The 20,373-nt window shown below is 44.0% G+C and overlaps 1 protein-coding gene across 3 annotated transcripts in view; it reads right to left on the bottom strand.

The window, feature by feature from the left end:
- ctdp1 (CTD (carboxy-terminal domain, RNA polymerase II, polypeptide A) phosphatase, subunit 1) overlaps positions 1-20,373 on the bottom strand; it is a 385,081-nt gene that overhangs the window by 278,146 nt on the left and 86,562 nt on the right. For 2 of the 3 annotated variants that reach the window (XM_070888570.1, XM_070888569.1), the window contains one exon: positions 17,250-18,386. In XM_070888570.1, the coding sequence (XP_070744671.1) occupies positions 17,250-18,386 (1,137 nt within the window). The remainder of the gene's footprint in view (positions 1-17,249; positions 18,387-20,373) is intronic. The other variant, XM_070888571.1, reaches the window with a different exon arrangement.

Below are 20,373 nucleotides of genomic sequence, written 5' to 3' on the forward strand. Positions count from 1 at the left end.
TCATGGAGAGTGGAAGGAGCCACGTGCAACGGCGCCTATCTGGAATGGCATGTGTGCACTCAGCTTGTAATTTGTCCTGAGCCCATCAAGCCAAACTATGTTCAAATTGTGCTTGAAGAATGCCGAATGAATAAGAATGCAAGCATACCAGCCAAACTGCTTTCACAGAGGTGGTTATGGGGAGATTTAATAGAGGTGTTCAAAATTATGAGGGGTTGCTTAAGAGCAAACAGGGAGTAACTGTTTCCACTGGCAGGAGGGTCGGTAACCAGAGGACACAGATTTAAAATAATTGGCAAAAGGACCAGAGGGGAAATGAGGAGAAATCTTTTTACGCAGCGAGTTGTTATGATCTGACTGAAAGAGTGGTGGAAGCAAATCCAAGTAACTTTCAAAAGGGAATTAGACAAATATTTGAATTGGAAAAATGTACAGGGCTATGGGGAAAGAGCAGGGGAGTGGGACTAATTGGATAGCTCTAAGCGCAATGGGTCGAATGGCCTCCTTGTGTGGTATGATGCTATGAAACAGTTTATTTCTGATGCCTTACCTCCAACCTCAGGAAGGCTTTTACTTGTGTGAATCTTTACATTCTCAAGACATATTTCACACGATCGTTTGTGCCACAAATACACACACGCATTTCATTCCTTTAATCGCAGAGGTGAAAGATTGTGTCAACACACTGCATCACCCACACATCTGCCATAAAACTGATTAATAAACCCAGTCTAGCACAAACAAACTTAAGTCTAAATCCAGCACTTAAATCTCTACCTTAAAATCCAATAAGAAAAGGATGATATAATGTTCTTCCTAATAGGCATGTATTATATTGATCAATTTGTTTCTGCAGCTGGCGCCATTTTCTGTCCCCGTAAAGCACAAAATTGTTTATTGTGCTTTTTAAAATAGAACGGCAACATAAACATAGAAATAACTCACGGTAAATTAAACAAAACTGCCTAAGATGCACTTCCTAATGTAACATGATGTAATATCTCAGACGATATCTCAACACAATTCACATTTCTTTCCTGCACTTTAATTAGAACCGCAAATCTTCATTCCGGCCACTTTAATTTCCTGAATGAGCCACAGGAGCTTTAAATCTAATAATGAATTTAATACAAGTGTACCGTCAACAAATTAACTGCTGCACAACCATTACAGAAAATCAAGAGGGTACGTCCGATTTGACGTTTGTTCGTTTTATCTTCATACTTGAAAGACAGCAATTTTCTTCAAAAGGAATAGTTAATCCTTCAGTTTGAAAGAGAAAAGCATAGAGAAAAATAAATTATGTTAAACTGTATTTTCAGTTGGAATTCCAATAGGGAATTCAAGAGAAACTTCTTTACATAGAATATACAACACAGAAACAGGCCATTTGGCCCCACTAGTCCATGCAGGTGTTTGTGCTCTACTCGAGCCTCCTCCTGTTTTTCCTCATCTAATCCTATTAGCACAACCCTCTATTCCCTTCTCCCTTATATGCTTATCTAGCTTCCCCTTAATTGCATCAATACTACTCACCTCAACCACTCCCTGTGGTAGCGAGTTCCACATTCTCACTACTCTCTGGGTAAAGAAATTTCTTCTGAATTCCCTATTGGATTTCTTGGTGACTATCTTTATGGATGGCCTCTAATTCTACTCTTCCCCACAAGCGGAAACACTGCCTTCTGTGTCTACTCTACAAAACCTTTCATAATTTTTTTTCCTGTCATTATCAATTGTTATTTTTGACCAGTTGCTAACTGCAAGTGGTTTGCGGATTTCATTAATTTCCCACACTGCCTCAGGTGGTAGCCTGATGCACTGAATTGCATTAGCATTTTCCCAAGCAGTTCCGATTTCCAGGAAATTGAAGCAACTTTTACCACACAGGTTCCAAAGATCAAGTGGTAAAATTTCCATATTGCGGAGAACACAGAGATTCATGCAAAACAAAAATTAATTTTGGCCACCGATACCCAAAGTATATTGGGGGTTGGGGGAGGGGTATGTGCGCCAATGTGCCCCCACATGTGTACATCTATCTGTCCATTTGTGCCTGTGTGCATGTACATTGTTGGACTGCTTTCTTGTTACGTTTTGTCTTGTTACTTTAAATGCCAGATTACACACACACACTCAGGGCTCAATTTTGCCCAAGCCCGTTTTCTGGCGTATTGCCAGAGTTACGCCCGTTTTCTATGCCAGAAATAATTTGCCAGTTTCCCCGATCTATAATTTGAATTTGGCGCCACGCAGCATATCCAGTCACCTCGGGGAGTGGAGCCTGCTGTCTGCGTCGAAAGATGATGCCACACCTTCTGCGCATGCGCGAGAAAAAAAAGTTAAATTTCTGACATCGTTGCAATGGACGCGCATGCGCAGTACAGCTCCGAGTTGGCAATTGGCCATTTTTAAAGAGCCAGATGTGTGTGTGAGGAGTGCTGTGTGAGAGCATTGGAAAAATTGGAGCTGTAGCAGTACAAGATGCAATGCAGTGCAAGGAACAAGAATTTCTTACAGGAAGAAGTGGAGGGACTAGTTACAGTGATTGAGAACAGATGGCAGGAGCTGGATACCAGCAAGGTCACAAAGGTTCTATCCAAAGAAATGAAGAAACGCTGGAACCAAGTTGCAAAAAGTGGCAGGACCTTGGTCAAGTATTTAGCGTAATAATATTTTCATTTATTCACTGGAATTGCAATTGTAAATGTGACCATCTGTATATCCCACCCAGCAGAAAGACAGCCGCTCTAAAAAGTTAGGTTTTCATCTTTGCAGAGGAAGGTGGTACATAATAAAAGGGAAAGAAGTCGAACAGGAGGAGGCCCGGCAAATCTGTACCCACTGACACCCTTGGAAGAGAGGTTCGCTGCTTTGATGGGTCCTGCCTGGAGAAAAGCAACCACCACTGCACAAGCTGGGCCCACACTCGAGGGAGAGGGTAAGTCCTGCAAATTCATCGTGGTCCTTCAAATCAGCCTGCTGCCTAGCCTGTGATGTGTGAGCCTACTCATGCCATCCACCCTGTCCCCTCCTCTGCTGCTAACCATTTGTCGGTTCTGTTATATTTTGCAGAACTTGAGACCAACCCTGACAATGCAGAAGATGATTCAGACGCGGATAAGCCTGAAAAGGAGAACATCTTCCAATCCAATCCTCCAGACCAAGAACATGGGGTGAAGGGGAAGGGGAGGGGATGGAGCTGGATGAAGCCCCCACTGTTTTACTGACTTTGGAGGAGGTGCCGCTCATTTCGGTGACAGCCCCTTCCGTGATTAGTGGTTTGAGTGCTGGTGGGACATTCCATGGTTTCCCACCTTCCGAGGATGTGGGTCCCAGTGGTGGGGTGCAGCAAGCCACACCCGTGGGGAGGAGAGGAAGGAGAGCCCAATCGCGCTCTCCTGAGGTGCTGGATCTAACAGATGCGGTTCAGATGATGTCATTGAGTGCGGAGAGCATTGACCTTACCCGAGCACTCCTGGATACCATCAGCGGGGTGAGAGATGAGGTAGTGGGACTGTCGGGAAAAGTAACAGCAATGACACGAGAAATGTGAACGATATCCGGGACCATCAGTGAGGGAATAGTTGCCATGGGGGAGGGAATGTCAGAGGTAGCTGATGCGCTGTCAGTGACCATCAGGGAGGGATGTCAGAAGTAGGGCAAACCATGTCACTGACCATGAGGGAGGGAATGTTGCAGGTGGTTGAGACACTGTCAGGGTGCATGAGGGACGGCACGTGGGAGTTAGCTGCTGCAATAAGGGAACACGCCCAGACCCCGCGCCCACTGACAGAATCAACTGTCACTCTCACTCCAATCCCCACACCAGCCTCTGAAGAGCCCAAAGCCGGGCCCTCCAACTTGCCACCTGGGCCCTCCAACTTGCCGCCTGATGCTGACACCCCCCACCCTCAAGAGGTGCGCAATACCCGAGATCTGAGAAAGAATAAGCTTTGTACCAAGCCCAGAAACACTGCCACCGCCTGCGGGCAGGGGTGATGGACAGTCCAAGACCAAGCGTAAGGGGATGAGAGATGGGTGCAGCCTTTCTTTGTTGTTGTTGTTGTTATTGTTGTTACTGTTGTAACTGTTCTCAAATTAAAAGTTTTTTGTAAGTTATGTAAATTTACAAGTTTGAAAGCTAAGATCTTAAAGAGTGATCTTAAAGCAAAGTTTGATACAAGAATAATTTTATTAAAGTTAAGTACAAAAGAACTGTTTGATAAACTTTTGAATAAAATATATTTTACATTAAAACTGAATCATTTTCATTATTTGTTCTTCCACTCCCCTCCCCCCCCACTTAACTAATTGCAGTCTTGAGACTTCTCCACTTCTCTCACTTCCCCCACATCCCCCTCATTACATTCTTCAGAAGCCTTCCGATCGGTACCTCACTCCCCGGGCTTGAAGCCTTCCAATCGGCACCTTGCTCTCTTCCCCCCGTACCCCCACCCCCAACACGGCTTGTTTTCTAGCCAAGCCCCGAGCCCGTGTCCATGCGCGGGGCCGATTCTGCCGGCCAAAGCTACGACCCTCCAGTCCTGCTTCAAGACGTTCAGTGGTGGCGTGAGTGAGTAAAAAAAGAGAAAACTTCTGAAATCCAACAAACTTCCATTTACTACGTTGACAGGTTAAAAAAAAGTTGAACTTTACAATTGATTTTTTACAGTGTTCTTGACTCCCTCCAAAATCTTCGATTTAAAAACAATGTTGTCTTTCAGCGCCGATTTCTCAATGTGCGCTGGTTTTCTTAAGTGCCCAGAAGGTTTTTCGGGAGTGGCCAGATACGCCGACCTAGGTGGAAAAAATGTTGGCAAAACTCCAAAAAATTATAAAAACCGGCACAGACATGAGGGAACAATGACGTAAAAAAAAAAAACGGCCTAGAAAAATCGCAACTAAGTCAGTTACGCCAGCGCAGATTGCAGGGGGAAATTTGAAAAAAATTAAATGCGCCAAAAAAAAACGGCGCATGCCAAAAAAATGGCACAAATGACCCGGGAAAATTGAGCCCATAGTTGTAGCAATGCATGATCAGGACTTTATGACAACCAGTATGGGCTCTGTGAGACATACTTCACGATTCCAGTGAGAGCTGCTCAACTGTGGTTCACTCACATCTCTTGTACCAAATTTCACCTTTGATCACTACATTTCAGGCATATTACCAATAAATCGTAGTACATCAAAAGATACATACAGATGCCAAAAGAACAACATAAGCCCAACAAACATGCACTTTCATAAACACAAGTGACCTAACTGCTACCATAAACGCTTCCCAATTCCCTAAACACAAGTGACCAAGCTGACATATTCCAGATATGGCTGAATGACTCTTACACATTCTACCATTTTACTTTCCTATGAATATATCATAGCTTTTAGACCTGTTTACACAAATTGCAACACATGCTAAACAGAAAGCCGTTTTAAATCATCATTTGCTGCCCACAGACTGCCCATAAAGAACATTTGAGGTACTCGGGCAATGCAGACTTTCGCTCCCACTTGCATCTACAGTTTGTGTTTGTGCCTGTCTGCATGCACGAGTCTGTGTGCACACATATGACAACTCAGGATTGTTGCTTTCAGGATTGAATGCCACATCTCTGTCCCTTATTCTGTGAAAATTGCAGATAAGAGCCATTTGTTCACTATATATTCCTTTGCCGATATACTCAATATACTTCACTTTTTATTCCTCACTTTTGAAGCCAAGAATGCATAGCAACATTGCATGTACCATACACCAAGTGGCACGATGAAAGGTCATCAACTTGAAACGTTAACGATTTCTCTCTCCACTGATGCCCTGGCTGACCTGCTGAGTGCTGCCAGCATTTTCTGTTTTTATTGCAGATTTCCAGCATCGGGAACATACTGTTTTTATGTACCAAATTGACGTAGAGATCTGGTCGAGAGCCAAGTACTGGATTTTGGTGGCACTGGAGGACAGTCCTGAGTATGGACAGGACTGGAGTGGGGTGCTGGAGTTTGATGATGCTGCAGTGAAACTGTGGGAGCTTGGCAGCATGGGCTCTTTGATCCAGCATCATTGTAGATGGGCAATCTAGGATTTGGCACAACTGACGTTGCAATGTGAGGTTGGACTCACTGTCTGCTAGCAGTGAGGAATTGGTAGTACAAGGCGAGGCCCTGACAGCATCGGTTAAATAATCTATGTGTTTCCTACATTACAGCACTGACTACACATCAAAAGTGCGTCATTGGTCTCGGACAGTCAGTCTCCAATACACAGTCAGACACACGTAGAGAAAACACAAACATTCTAATTACGAGCAGCAAAGCACAGGTAATAAATAATACTTTCAAAATTCAATTTACTTGTGTTCGGTTTGAAAAAAAAATTAAGAGAAAAGACGTTTGGTCTCAGTCTCCTTTTCTCTTGTCTCACAAACATCACTAAAAGTATCACTAATTAGTGACTGGTGATTAAAACTAATTAGAACTAGTTCTGATGAAAGGTCATCGACTGAAACATTAACTCTGTTTCCCTCTCCACAGGCAACGCTGAGTATTTTCCAGCATTATCTATTTTTATTTCAGATTTTCAGCGCTCGCAGTATTTTGCTTTTGTATCACTAATTAGAATGTTTAACAATTTCTATCAACATAGTAAGTGATAGGTAAGTGGTAATTAGAGGCTGCATCTCTGTGTGGCTCACCCTCCATCTGACAAGTGTCACACATTGGAATGCTAATGTTTTATAACTGTCAATAGCAGATAATTATGTAGTAATTAGAGGCAGTTTGCTTCAAAATGAAACTTTTTTTTTTAAAGATGACCTCAAATGAGAACATTGCAGGAATACCACAGTCTCACTCTCTGCTTATTACAGTTTCTGAAATCCACAGATTACAAAATGAAAGCTACCACAGATATGAAATCAGCAGCAGCTTTTCTCTCAAAAGAAAAAAAGACTTGCATTTACATTGAGCCTTTTACGGCCACTGGACATCTCAAAGTGTTTTACAGCCAGTTTTTTTTTGGGGGGGGGGCGGAGTGTAGTCACTGTTGTAATGTGGGGAATGCGATAGCTAAGCTACGCACAGCAAACTCCCACAAACAGCTGTGTGATTATGATCAGATAATCTGTTTCTGTTATGCTGAGAGAGATAAACATTGGCCCCAGGACACTGGGGATAACTCCCCTGCTCTTCATCGAAATAGTGCCTTGGGATCTTTTGCACCACCGGAGGGCAGACGGGGCCTCCGAAAGACGGGGCCTCCGAAAGACGGCACCTCCGACAGTGCAGCACTGCACTGGAGTGTCAGCCTAGATTTTTTGTGCTCAAGTCCCTAGAATGAGAGTTGAACCCACAACCTTCTGACTCAGAGGCGAGTGTGCTACCCACTGAGCCACAGCTGACACTGACAGATCAGAGGACCCTACACCCTTATCACAGCATCACCTAATGGAATCAAAGCCAAGGGTTACAATAATGTTCTATGGGACAAGCTTTACATAGAAGTTTTCAACAGCGTGCACAAAATATATTAGAGATACCTGCATTTTCAGGGTCAAGGAAATGCAGAGATAATGGATTACTGAGTCATCAGAAGATGGGGCCTGGTGTTCTGGCTTCTGCGACAAATGGTTCCCGCAGGTTATAAACATAACTTCCAGTTAAAGCTTATTTCATTAGCTGCCTTATTGGCTTAGTGGATAAATAGAGCGAAGGGCATAGAGGTAAGCCATGGAGATTAGATGTTCTCCAATTCAATTCCTGCTCTGTCCCAAATTATCTGCTGGATCCAGTAATATGTATGAATTGAAGTTCAGACTGTGCTTTTAGTTCAACAGAGAGGAAAATCATTTGCTCTTTGATTCTATGATGAGATTAGTTTGCTGTTTTAAACTGCTAATAGATGCATTTGATGCACATTTCAGTCGTGCCCGTTTTCCAGTTAGCTAATGGGTTTCCACTGTATCTGTAAATGTATGCATCAAAAGTGAGTTATTAAAAATATATTATTAAAGGATGTTTTGTCTCTCACAAACACAAATCTGTTCCAGCTGTTTGGATCATAAAAAAAACTTGCTGAGCTAACAATTACGCACTGATAAAGAAAGACTTGCATTTATATCAGCATCTTTCACCTCAGGCTGTCCTAAAGTGCTTTACAGTCAATGAAGTATTTTTGAAGTGCAGTCACTGTTGTAATATAGGAAACACGACAGCCAGTTTTCTCACAGCAAGCTCCCACACACAGCAGTGTGATAATGACCCTATAATCTGTTTAAGTGATGCTGGTTGAGGATAAATATTGGCCAGGACATTCCCCAGCTCCTCTTTTGAATAGTGCCATGGGATCTTTTACATCCACCTGAGGGGACAGACGGGCCTCTGTTTAACATCTCATCCGAAAGACGGCACCTCTGACAATGTAGTACTCTCTCAGCACTGCACTGCAGTGTCAGCCTAGACTTCTGTACTCAAGTCTCTGGAGCGGGACCTGAACCCACAACCTTCTGACTCAGAGGAGAATGCACTACCCACTAATACCAAAGTATAGCTAGCATGTATCTGTTCCCTAACTCAGTAGTATCTTGTTCACTAATGTTAGCAGAAACTGTTTTCACACTCTTCAATCTAAGAATTTTAAAACGAAAAAAGAGAAAGACTTGGATTTATATAGCGCCTTTCATGACCACCGGACATCTCAACATGCTTTACAGCCAATTAAGTATTTTTGGAGTGTAGCCACTGTTGTAATGTGGGAAACGCAGCAGCCAATTTACGCACAAGCAAGCTCCCACAAACAGCAATGTGATAATAACCAGATAATATGGGTTTTTTTAAATGTTATCTTGATTGAGGGATAAATATTGGCCAGGACACCAGAGATAACTCCCCGCTCTTCTTCGAAATCGTGCCATGCGATCTTTTATATCCACTTGAGAGAGCAGACGGAGCCTTGGTTTAATGTCTCATTCGAACGACAGCGCCTCCGACAATGCAGTACTCCCTCAGCACTGCACTGGAGTGTCAGCCTAGATTTTTGTGTGCTCGAGTCCATGGAGTGGGATTTGAACCCACAACCTTCTGACTCAGAGGCGAAAATGCTACCCACTGAGCCACAGCTGACACTACCAAACAGATGCACAAATTAAACCATAAGAGGCTTGTATTTTATTTCAATGCATTGACCCCTCTCTTGATCACAGCAGCCTCGGTCGTCCGATCTGCATTATTTTAATACTACCGTCAACTCATTCATTTTAAACTGGCTAACACCATCATCAAAGTAACACCAATCAGAAAAAGTTTTGGTGCCAGCCTATCAAAAGAAGCTGGGCCCTTTTTAGAGCAAATTTGGTTGGTAACCCCACATGTACAGGGATTAAAAAAATAGGCCAATATTTACATCGAATGTACAGCACAAAAACAGGCCATTCGGCCCAACTGGTCTATGCCAGTGCTTATGCTCCACATGAGCCTCCTCCCAACATTCTTTATGTGGCACCTCATTTCTCCACTCGGCATCTCAGGAGGCCATCAAATGGATTGGCAAACTAGACACCCCATTATAAGCTTTTCACTCATATAAAAGTAGTACAGGTGTTCCTCCCTTATCCGGCACCCTCGGGACCTAGCCTGTTCCGAATGAGGGATTTTGCTGGATGAGGGGCAGTCATGTGTTTGCAACGCTATACAAACCCACTCCCAGCCTCAAGCCACTACGGGGCCCGCCTGGGCTGCCAACCTCCTCTTCTCTTTTCTCCACAACCCCTCCCGTCCCGACCAACGACCTCCATCTCTCTCGCCCCCCCGACCACCTCTCTCTCTCTTTCTCCCCACCCCCCCTGACCTCGGGCGACCTCCTCCCTCCTTTCCCGCCCCCCCCCCCCCCCACCCCACGCCACGCCACTGACCTTCCCACAATCTCTCCCCCGCACTCATTCCCAGTCTCAAGCCAGCCAGCTCCGATAACCCCGACCCCACGATCCACCGCCCACCCCCCTGCGGCCTTCCTCGCTGATGCACTCCCAGCCCCCAACCTGCGAGAGGGGGAGGCCCGAGATTTGAAAGAGTGGTCTATTCCCACACTTCCCGGCTGTGAGAGAGGTGCTCCGTTGTGTGGGTGGTGTGCTGGTTTCCAGTTCTGAGTGTTCTGATTTACCCCTCAATATGGCTTCAAAGGGACCATCAAGCAGTGGAAGTGGTATTAGGTGTAAACATGTGTCGTTATTCATACAGCAAAAGGTGGAATTGTTGAAGAAATTGGACATGGGCACATCGGTACGGGCCTTGTCTGAGTTTTACAATGTTGGTTGTCAACTGTGTATAACATTAAGAAGCAAAAGGATAAGATCGTTAAGTTTTTTGCTGACAATGAAAGTATGGCCTCTCGTAAAACATTGAGGGAAGGAAAAAGTATTGAATTAGAGAGTGCTCTATTACAGTGGTTTAGGCTTCGTCGGAATGATGGTATTAGCATTTCTGGTGAGATGATAATGGCGCAAGTGAAAATATTCCACAAAAGATTTAACCTGCAGCATGAATGTAAATATTCTCAAGGATGGCTGCAGAAATTTAAAACCAGGCATGGTACTACTCTACATAGCGTGCGCGGTGAAAAAAGAATTTCAGATCACGAAGCAGCAGCTAAGTTAGTCGATGAATTTGCAGTTAGTTGCAAAGAAGTTATCCCCAGAGCAGATATACAATGCCAATGAAACTGCTCTCTATTGGCGTTGTCTGCCTAGCAAAATCTTAGCAACAGATGCTGAGGAGACACCAACTGGAATGAAGGAGTGAAAGGACAGGTTAACTGTCCTTGGTTGCTGCAACACAGCAGGTACGCACAAGTGCAAGCTCATGGCCATTGGGAAAAGTGCGAAGCCAAAGGCATTCAAAGGGGTGAAAATATTCCCATTGATATACCGTGGCAAGAAGAAAGGCTGGATAACCACTAAGCTATGTCTCAAGTGGTTCCAGAAATATTTTGGACCGGAGACCAGAGCCCATTGCACATTTGGTCGGGCTGGATCCGAAGTGCAAAATTGTGCTGATTCTCGACAATTGCTCTACCCACTCTGAAGCCGAACTGCTTGTTAAAGACAATGTGGTGGGACTGTATTTACCCCCCTAACTGTACCGCTCTTATTCAGCCTTGTGATCATGGTATCTGAAGATCCTTGAAGTGCAAGTACCGCTGCGAATTTAAGCAAAAATTGCTACTATATCAGTTAATGCTGGGAAGTCCATGAAAACACTCGAGACAGATTTTAACATGAAGGATGTGATTTGGACAATAGCTAGTCTGGGAGAAATTAAGTCCATCTACTTTAAAAAATGGATGGCACAAGCTGTGGCCAGCCTTAATGTTTGAGGACAGTCCTGATGTGGATGGTGGGGCCGAGTTCACTAGATTTCACATGTGTCGAGAAACAAATTATTGGAGAATTGCTAAATTATGTCACCAGTGCAGGTGTGTCCAACAACCCTGCAGTGCTTGGTGTGACACAGGATTTGGAAGAGGAAAATTTACAAAATTGGATGGATGTCGACAAAGATACACCAATTCTGAATCGACTTACTGATCAAGAAATTGCGCAAATGGTACAGCAGGGAGAAAATAAAGATGATGAAGTTGAAGAAAGAATTTCTATTGATAAGTGCATTCAGATGACTACAGATTTTACAACAGGACTGGAGCAAAGAAGTTTCATTTCGCAGCAAGAGATCATGTATGTCTACATGATACAAGACAGGCTTATTAAAGAAAAGCCAAAATACATGAGGCAAGTCAGGCTGCAAGATTGGTTCAAAAAGACTTCAGGTACAGATGCCACCACAGCCGAGACTCCAGCTATCACCACAGCGAGACCTCAGATGTAACTGGGATGTAATTTGAGTTAGTTACCAGCTCTTCTTTTGTGGCTCAGTGTCAAATTTATCTGTTTTATCTTGTTGCACTGTTGTTGATCGCCTTGGGATGTTTTACAATGCTAAAGGCACTATAGAAATAAAAGTTATTTATTATCACTGTACTGTATTTTATCATATCAGTAACAATTGGGTGGAGCTGTACAGTGGACTGCACCTTTAAGCGCTGTTGCTGGGCTGGGCAGGGGTGCTGCTGGGGTCAGGTGTGTGCGCTCCGATTGGCTGGAATGACTGCCAGTCAGACAGTCAGTCAGTGAGTGTGCAGGGGGCTGAGGGAGCCCCACCTACCTGTCCACAGGCTTCCAGCACAGAGCGAGAGAGAGAGCACGGGAATGCTGCAAAATGGCGCGCCAGAAAGCTCGATGGCTGCAGCTCGCTGCGAGAATGTCGGGCTGTCTCTCTCTTGGGGTGTGCATCTCTGCATTGGGCATTTTGCAATGCGGGTTGCCGTGCCCGGGGGCTATTGGGGGGGGGGGGGGGGGGGGAGGTCGGTGAGGGAGGCTGGCACTGATTCTCCGAATCACCGACCATCCTACATTCGACGCTGCAGCTGAGGGGGCGGGGAGAAGGTTGGCGGCCCGAGCGAGCCCAGTGGGTCCCAAGGTGCTGGCTCCGAAGTTGGGTAAATTAATTGTGGGTCTGTTGAGATTGAAATGTGCCCTGCAAGTGTAAAATGGCCACATTTTTTTTTAACATTAACATTTTGAGAGGATTTTGACCAGCCACTTTCTGCGCATGCGCCACCTGGTGGCCGGAAATGGTTCTGAACGAGGGGTGGTGCCATATAAGGGAATCCCGGATAGAGAAGTTCAACTTGTAGTATTCAACACCTGATATGATGTGGAATCTATACATATAGTTGACTTTGATTATGATTATTTGCCATACCACTGCAATGCCACAACTTCTCTTGTGTGCAGCACGACGCCAACCTAGGGAGTAGGACTTTTATCAACTAGCACTGAATTTGTGACATGGATTACTTCAGGCCATTTTTTTGAAAGCCTCCAGAAAAATGTACCAGTAGGGAATATCATCTGCTGAGAGCGCACATCAAAAATTCGGACACAATCCACGCATTTTCCAACTGCTTAAATTAATTGTCATAACATTGTGCATGAACGAATGATCCAATATGCACTCTCGATGGGCGAGGACTCCAATCGTTAGTGAAGTGAAGGATTATCCCCAAAAAGGAGTTACCTTTCTGCTTCTCATCTTTTTCTCTCTCCTACCCTTTGAAAGGGACCCGACCACTGAGTTTGTACAACAAACCAAAGTATCAATCAAATGTATTTTTCAACAAAAAAAAGAAACAGAATCACAACACCATTATTGGTCAAAAACTCCTTTATAAAAGTTATTTAAAAAAATAAATGTTAGGTCAAATCTTGGGTTTAAATGAGCAAAAACAATCAAAGAAGTATTTCTGTAAGAAGAAACTTAATTTGAAGCAAATTTTAAACACCTCGTTTCCTCAGAAGGCAATTACTTTATTCAGTATTTTGCAATTACATCGAAGCTTTACACTGTACACCAAAGGTGGGTGTCCCATCAAATCTGTCCGGCCCAGAGTCAAATAACTGGTCTGCTCCTAGAGTCATGCGAATTTAAAAGACAAGATCCAGAGAGTGCTGTCAACCTCCTCAGCCAGGAGTGCACTGGACTAACATGTACTCATTCGCAATTGTGCTGTTCTTTTGCAGTCGGTACCTGCTTCAGGAATCTACACTGTTGCAGATCCTAGCCAAAAGGTGAGCAGTCTTGCAGCAGGCAAGAATCATGCACCAGCTCACTGTGCCCCTGCCCCTTACCTAGGGCTCCAGCAGGGGCTGGGCTGGCCAATAACCCTCCTTGAAGCAACTGATGGGCCTAGGCTCACAAAGCTGAGCCGGAGGATGTCAATACACCTACCTGTCTGCTCCTCTCCCCCAACAGATCCTATCCTCCAAAGAATGCAATCAATCTATAGACTCCAACATCAAGCCAACATATACAGAATGTCAAGACATTGAGTGAGAGAGAAAGCGGGCGAGACTGAAAGCGACAGAGAGAGCGAGCGAACGAGAAACCGAGACCGAGAGAATGAGACAGAATGTGAGAGAGAGAGAGAGAGAGAGAGAGAGAGAGAGAGAGAGGCAGGCAGACAGGGTGAGCGCGAGGGCGAGGGCGAGCAAGCGCGAGGACGAGCGCGCGAGAGGGAGCAAGCAACGGTACGAGGGCGCGCGCGAGACAGAGTGCGAGAGAGAAACTCACACACACACACAGGCACACAGACACACAGACACAGAGAGACAGAGAGAGACACCCATACAGAGAGAGACAGAGAGTGGCATAAATGGTATGGGCAAGAATTCCCAAGATATGCAAAATGGAATTGGACATATCATTTAATTATGATTTTACTCAACTCAAAAGCAATTTTAAATCAAATGTGGCCCATTGATTAGTACTGTCACAAGAATCTGACCCACTGCTCAAAACAAGTGGGCTGGCCTTCTGTAGGTCATCTGAATAAATGAAAATCTCTGCTCACTTCCCAATGTTTTCATAATTAATTTATTTCTTGTAAAACTTTCAGAGAGTGTTAATAAGTTTAGTACTCTTCAAAACTCACACTTGGACTACATGAGAACAGATGTGCAGCATAAGGCTATACCCTTGGCACAGACCGCAGGAGTTTAGTACAAAAACAATCAGAGGGTTGCAATGCTACAGTGGCTTCACCCAACTGCCCAGAGCCCCATTCCCCTCAATGTGCAATGTGCTGCTTCTCCCCGTCCACCTACTTGAATCACTCTCTCGGTTTCTCTGTGCTTGGCCTCCATGGTAAGTATTACAAAGTATTTACAGCACAGAAACAGGCCATTCAGTCCAACAGGTGTGGGGCCCGTGTTTATGCCCCACATGAGTCTCTTCTCAACTCTCTTCATCTAACCCTATCAGCATATCCTCCCTCCGATTGCTTTCTCCCTCATGTGCTTACCTAGTTTCTCCTTGAATGCATCTATGCTATTCGCCTTAAATACTCCATGTGGTAACAAGTTTCACATTCTCACCACTCTCTGGATAAAGTCGTTTCTCGCGAATGCTCTATTGGATTTATTAGTGACAATCTTATATTTATGGCCCTAGTTCTGGTCTCGCCCGCAAGTGGATACAAAGTAAAGACAAACATGAGACAGGTACAAAACAGAAGAGTAAAAGACAAGAATGGAAGGTGTGATAGTGACTTTCACCATGACGTTTCACAACTGAGTTAAGAAATTTCTCATCTCAGTCCTAAATGGTCGACCCCTTATCCTGAGACTATGTCCCCTAGTTTTAGATTCTCCAGCCAGAAGAAATAGCTTCTCAGCATCTACCCTGTCAACACCTCTCAGAATCTTACATGTTTCAATGAGATCCCAGTTGATTATCTTGCACGATTTTATACAATGTAACATTGATGAATGCTGCGCTCACTTATTTCTAGGGACTTGCACTGCCTGTTCTCCAAGTACCATAAGCTCGTATCCATATTCTTGGAACATAATTATATAATTTCTCCAAAATTGAAGCAATACCGTGCAATGTATTCTAAATGTAGAGCAGTGAAAAATACAATTAACCATCCATTATTTGGAGGCACACGATTTAGAGTAATGAAGTACAGCATCTGAACGTTGACCTTCCTCCTCTTTAAAGCGCACATTTTATTTTTACAAATCAAAAAGCTGAATAGAAAGCGTTCTCCCAGGGGTTAAGAATGATGCCAGAATAAGGTGGGAGGGAGGGGAGGAGGGGGCAAAGATTAGAAAGACCCCATATTGGTTCTCTGCTCTTACCTCCACTCACTCTGTACATTACTGGAGACATTTTGGAACTGCAGCAATCTCACGAGTCTTGCCCGCAATGAAGACCCAGAGGCGATTTCGAGACCTGGTGGCACTGTAATTTCAAATATCAATGTCCAGTAGGCCATCAGGTCTGATTGTACATGGAGCATCTCAAAGATATTTTAGTAATATACACATTTTTTTTAAAATAACACGTCTCCAGATCAAAGACGACCGTCTTATTTTCACACAGCCTCAAATCAATTGCCATGAGAAAGTCTACGTAACACCACTATTCAAAGGAAGTATTGACGCTTCTATTATCAACTCTAAACTATGCAACTCCAAAAGATAAAATATCCAACTTCACCTTGCCCTCAGAGTTCACTGCCCGCCTGCGCTCACTGAACCTCTCCAACCCATATTCACAGCCACCCCCTCGAACCTGCCATCTCATATGGCCTCTCTATTCTCATTGTTTCAATCACAGACAAGGACACTTCCGATTTCTTCCTTGTATCTCTACCACACCCTTCCAACCCAACTTCCTACTGCATCTCCTCTCCCCAAGTCTCTACAACACCACTCCCAATTGTCTCTGTCCTGCCTCAGCATCTCTACTGCTGAAACCCTCATTCATTCTTCTGTTACCTCCAGATTCGACTGTGCCAATGCTCTCCTCGCTGGCCTCCCATCTCCCACCATCCATAAACTTGAGTTCATCCAATACTCTGCTGTCACAACCTAACTTGCACCAAGTCCAGCTCATCCAGCACTCTGGTGCTCACTTTCAATTTTAAAATTGTAATTTTCAAATTCCTTCATGGCTTCGCCCCCCCCTAGCTCTGTAACCTCCCCCAGCTCTGCAACCCTCCAAGAACTCTTATGTTCCTTCAACTCTGGCCTTTTGTGCATCCTCCACTCTTTTCATTCCACTACTGGCAGCCTTGCCTTCAGCCAAATAGGCCCTCCGCTCTGGAATTCCCTTCCTAAACCTCACTCCACACCTTTAAGACTATCCTTAAAACCTGACTTTCTGACCAAGATTTTAATCACCAATCCTAATATCATCTTCTCTGGCTCTGTGTCAATTTCTCTTTCATTACATTCCCGAGAAGCACTTTGGGATGTTAAAGGCACTACATAAATGCAAGTTGTTCTTGTAGGTTCTCTCATTTTAACCAATGTAATAGTGAACAGGATTGATATTGCATTTGAGTTCATGGTGCATTTCTAGATGCACTAACCCACATTAAAAACCTAAAACGATATGATGGGAGTGAAATTCTATTCTAATATTTGCAGACACACTGTAGGTCATGAATGTAGTGCCACATTGTATAATGAGATGCAGTATTATGAACAAAAACAGCAAACAATCCATTACTTAGTGCTATTATACAAGTAAAAATAGCAATCCAACCCAGCATGTATATTTTAATATAATCATTCTTAATTAGTCCTACTAAAACAAATGCACAGCAATGTAGACTTCAATGCACTTACCAGGCCGAGCCGCAATTAAGTGCGTTGTCCTGTTGGGGTCTTTGAAATTCAAAGATAAGATTTTGTTAACCGTGGCTCCAAGTGCCGTGGCATGATACCACTCTCTTGTCTTTTCTATTGGGTAGTTTGTGGGGTAGAGACCACTGAATATTATCGTTGTGGCTTCAAGTGCCTTGCTCTTCAGTTCTGGAACGATTTTACGCAGATCAGGCACTTGTCTCTCCTTTTTAAGGTACTTCTCATACTGGGCATAATACTCTGTGTGGACATGGACTAGGATCATTTCCAAGTAAATCAAATGGTCATCTTCATCTTGGTCCTCCTCTTCCATGTCCATGCTTTGGTCCAGAGATTCGCCCATTGTTACTCCAGACTGCTCGCTATTTTGAGACTCTGTTTCGGCCTCTTTCTTATCAGTGCACCCATTTCCGACATCACCAAGCAAGTCTTGATCATCATCTGCCTCGGGTCCCTGATCAGCACTTTTATCCTGTGAATCGGACTCTGGCAAATCAACCGCCTTTTCCTTCTCTTTGTCTGAGTGGTTAAGTTTTACCTCCATTTGCACGGTTCCACCTTTTTTTTGTTTCCTTGACTTCGTCTCAGTCAAACTCTTCTGCTCTTTTTCAGTATCTACGCTCGAGGTAGGCGATGGGGAAGCAGAACCTCTTTTTCCCTCCTGTGATTCACTGTCACTGTCACTTGACAAATCAAAGTCGAGCTCGCTACTAACCTGAGTTAACTGGCTTTCACCTTCCTTGCCAGATTGTTCCAAGTTACTTTCTGTCGCTGTAATATCACACTCAATTGAGTGTTCAGGTTCTTTTGCTTTCACAGAAGCATCAGTAATAGCAGTTTTTGTGTGAGATACATTGGCATCGCATAAAGCTATCCTTTCATTTACTTTATCATGTGAAGCCTTTACACTAGGACCACATTTTAAAGATTCATCACATTTAAAAGTTTCCTCACTTAGAACACTACTGCTACCATTTTGTTTCTTGGAACACTCCCCGAGACCATTACTTTGCTCTTTTGCCTCGGATTCTTCACTACACTTGTTGCTCGTACTGACAGCGTCGGTGTAAGTGGATGCTGGCTGTTCCAACCCTTCTGTGGGCTTTGATGAATGGTTTACTGCAGAACAGATGAAGAAAAAACAAAATTAGGAACCAATTACTCATTTTCAGCTAGAACATTGACTCTTCAGCAAAAATCAGCCCGCACTAAAAGGCTGATTGTCTAGACACTTTTCAGTAAACTAGGTTACTCAAGTCACAGTGCAGTAAGTTAAGACAAGACGTGAATAAAACTTTGAGCTTCAAAACTGTGGAAAACTAAATAACTAAAGCTTCTTCATTCGCATTCTGGGATCATAGGAACACGAGTAGGCAATTCAGAGTCTGTTCCACCATTCAATGAGATTATGGCTGATCGGTATCTTAACTTCATCTACCCGCCTTGGTTCCGCATCCCTTAATACCCTTGCCTGACAAAAATCTATCAAAAGATATTACACCATGAGAATCACCCACCTGTTTCTTTTATTAGCTTTTAAACACTTTCCACTTTTGCTCATTTTCTTAACTTCCTCTCGCCCCAATATTTCTGTTTTCTCAGCGTCTATGCAAAGGGGAAGGCAACCACAGAAGCTGAGCAGCTGCAACTGGGAGAAGGTGTCAGTGTTGTGGTGGTGAGCCTGCATGTCAACTAAAGTATTTAGAGATGGCATAACATGGTTCCAATACAGTCTTCCTCACTCTTCCCTGCCCTTCTAGGATATTCATCCACTGTTGAAATGGTCCCACACAACACTGCACTACTTTCCTGCTTTTCCCAAAATATTTTCAACAAAAATATCCCATCAGTACATTACATCCCATATTTACAAGGAATTAGACTTTAAAAAAGTAATATATTGGCTTTTTCCCCATTCATTAACAAAGTAGATTGTAAATGTGTCTGGTTGGTCAATTGGTCAGTCAAGAATTAGTTGAAGGGGAAAAAAAATCTAAATTCTCTTAATGTTAAGACAGCAAAAGGACAACAAAGGAGGAAAGGATGTTTTGGGAGGTCATTGATGGCTGAAAAGAATGGAAAGAAAATAGAGAAAGAGGAATTAGTGCCAATAAAGATTATATATTTCCTACGTGTCCTCAATAGGTGGTCTATCCAGAGAATGGCAAGGGAATGTCAATCCATCAGAGATATTTGTCAAGGGAGAAATCACATCTACAGCAACTTTCCCAGGTTAAGACTTGAGTAAATACAAAAATAGCAATGCACCTCAGCAGCACCACAACTGCCTGGCCGGAGTATTGTGCCTGTTGGCCCAGCCGAAACCCTCCCTGGTGGCCCAGTGGCCAATCCTAAATAATGGCCGATTATCTCCCCTTTAAAGCAGGGGAGCTACATGGTGACACAGACACACAATGACATCACCACCGCTATGCTGCCCTTTTCCAGCACTTACCACCGCACTTCCACCCCCATTATGACTTCTAGTCCGCTCAAAAAAAGACAAAAACCAGAACAATAATGCAAGTCGCAACCTCTTCCGAGATGGCGGTAAAAACACTTAAAAAATCGTAAGTGTGCCAGCTTTCTGGTGGGCCTGAATTTCGGCTCCTTGGTGTCATATTTGACCCTGAAATGAGCTCTCGACTACATATCCGCAGCATAACCAAGACCGCTTTCCACCTCCGTAATATTGCCCGTCTCCGCCCTTGCCTCAGTTCATTCGCTGCTGAAGCCCTCATCCATGCCTTTGTTATCTTTAGACATTCTACCTTATGTAAACTAGAGGTGATCTAAAACTCGGCTGCCCGTGTCCAAACGCGCACCAAGACCCATTCACCCATCACGCCTGTGCTCGCTGACCTACATTGGGCTCCCGGTTAAGCAACGCCTCAATTTCTAAATTCTCATCCTTGTTTTCTAATCCCTCCATGGCCTCGCCCCTTCCTATCTTTGTAATCTCCTCCAGAACCCCCCCAGAGATGTCTGTGCTCCTCTAATTCTGCCCTCGAGCATCACTGGTTATAATTGCTCAACCATTGGTGGCTGTCCTTCTGTTGCCTAAGCCCCAAGCTCTGGAACTCCCTACCTAAACCTCACCACCTCT

This window comes from Pristiophorus japonicus, chromosome 1 (assembly GCF_044704955.1).
Source record: "Pristiophorus japonicus isolate sPriJap1 chromosome 1, sPriJap1.hap1, whole genome shotgun sequence".
In the NCBI taxonomy this organism is placed as follows: domain Eukaryota; kingdom Metazoa; phylum Chordata; class Chondrichthyes; family Pristiophoridae; genus Pristiophorus; species Pristiophorus japonicus.